The sequence below is a fragment of the Penaeus monodon genome, chromosome 34, assembly GCF_015228065.2.
Source record: "Penaeus monodon isolate SGIC_2016 chromosome 34, NSTDA_Pmon_1, whole genome shotgun sequence".
Taxonomy (NCBI): domain Eukaryota; kingdom Metazoa; phylum Arthropoda; class Malacostraca; order Decapoda; family Penaeidae; genus Penaeus; species Penaeus monodon.
This window is the reverse complement of record NC_051419.1, coordinates 11,831,264-11,831,829: the sequence shown is the minus strand read 5'-3', so window position 1 is coordinate 11,831,829 and position 566 is coordinate 11,831,264. Positions and strand designations below refer to the sequence as shown.

The window sequence follows — 566 nt, the reverse complement described above, 5'->3', positions numbered from 1 at the left end:
AAGACTAAATAATATAATTTTCTTGAATATAATTAGAAGAGATAAAGTATATGTAATGATAAAATAATCTGAAAACAATAATGCCAAGTGAGTCATTATAAAGCAAAATACCAAATGAGTAGTTTTAATGAGTGGTAACCTTATGTAATGGTATGCTGCTGCAGTTGCTGTGTGTGGACACAGGATGTAGTTATGTTCTTTGTAAACCTTCTTCATTACTTCTGTTATCTGGGAGTCATCAAGTACAAGTGTATCTGCAAGACAATAAAAAATAAGGATATGAAACACTTATGTATATGAAATAAACACCTAAATACACATCATACAAGTAATAGTGATTTTACTTCCTCTTTTCCATATGCAATATCGATATCTAGTACAATATTTTCATTCTTAACCCTCTGATGTCAAGTAGTCAGTTGGACTAATCACTTACTTTGATGCAGTGTATATATATATTTTTTTCCAATTACATTTTCCTTTCTTTTAATGAATTCATAGAAAATATTTGTACATTCAAATTGTCTTACACCAACAATTGATATTTCCAATGTTTTGAAAATCAG

At 28.4% G+C, this 566-nt stretch overlaps 1 protein-coding gene across 3 annotated transcripts in view; it reads right to left on the bottom strand.

Annotated features, from left to right (window-relative positions):
• The window catches only part of LOC119594583 (threonine synthase-like 2), a gene marked incomplete in the record, with an annotated part of 25,547 nt that overhangs the window by 2,619 nt on the left and 22,362 nt on the right, over positions 1-566 (bottom strand). For all 3 annotated transcript variants that reach the window (XM_037943621.1, XM_037943623.1, XM_037943622.1), the window contains 1 exon segment: positions 140-254. In XM_037943621.1, the coding sequence (XP_037799549.1) occupies positions 140-254 (115 nt within the window).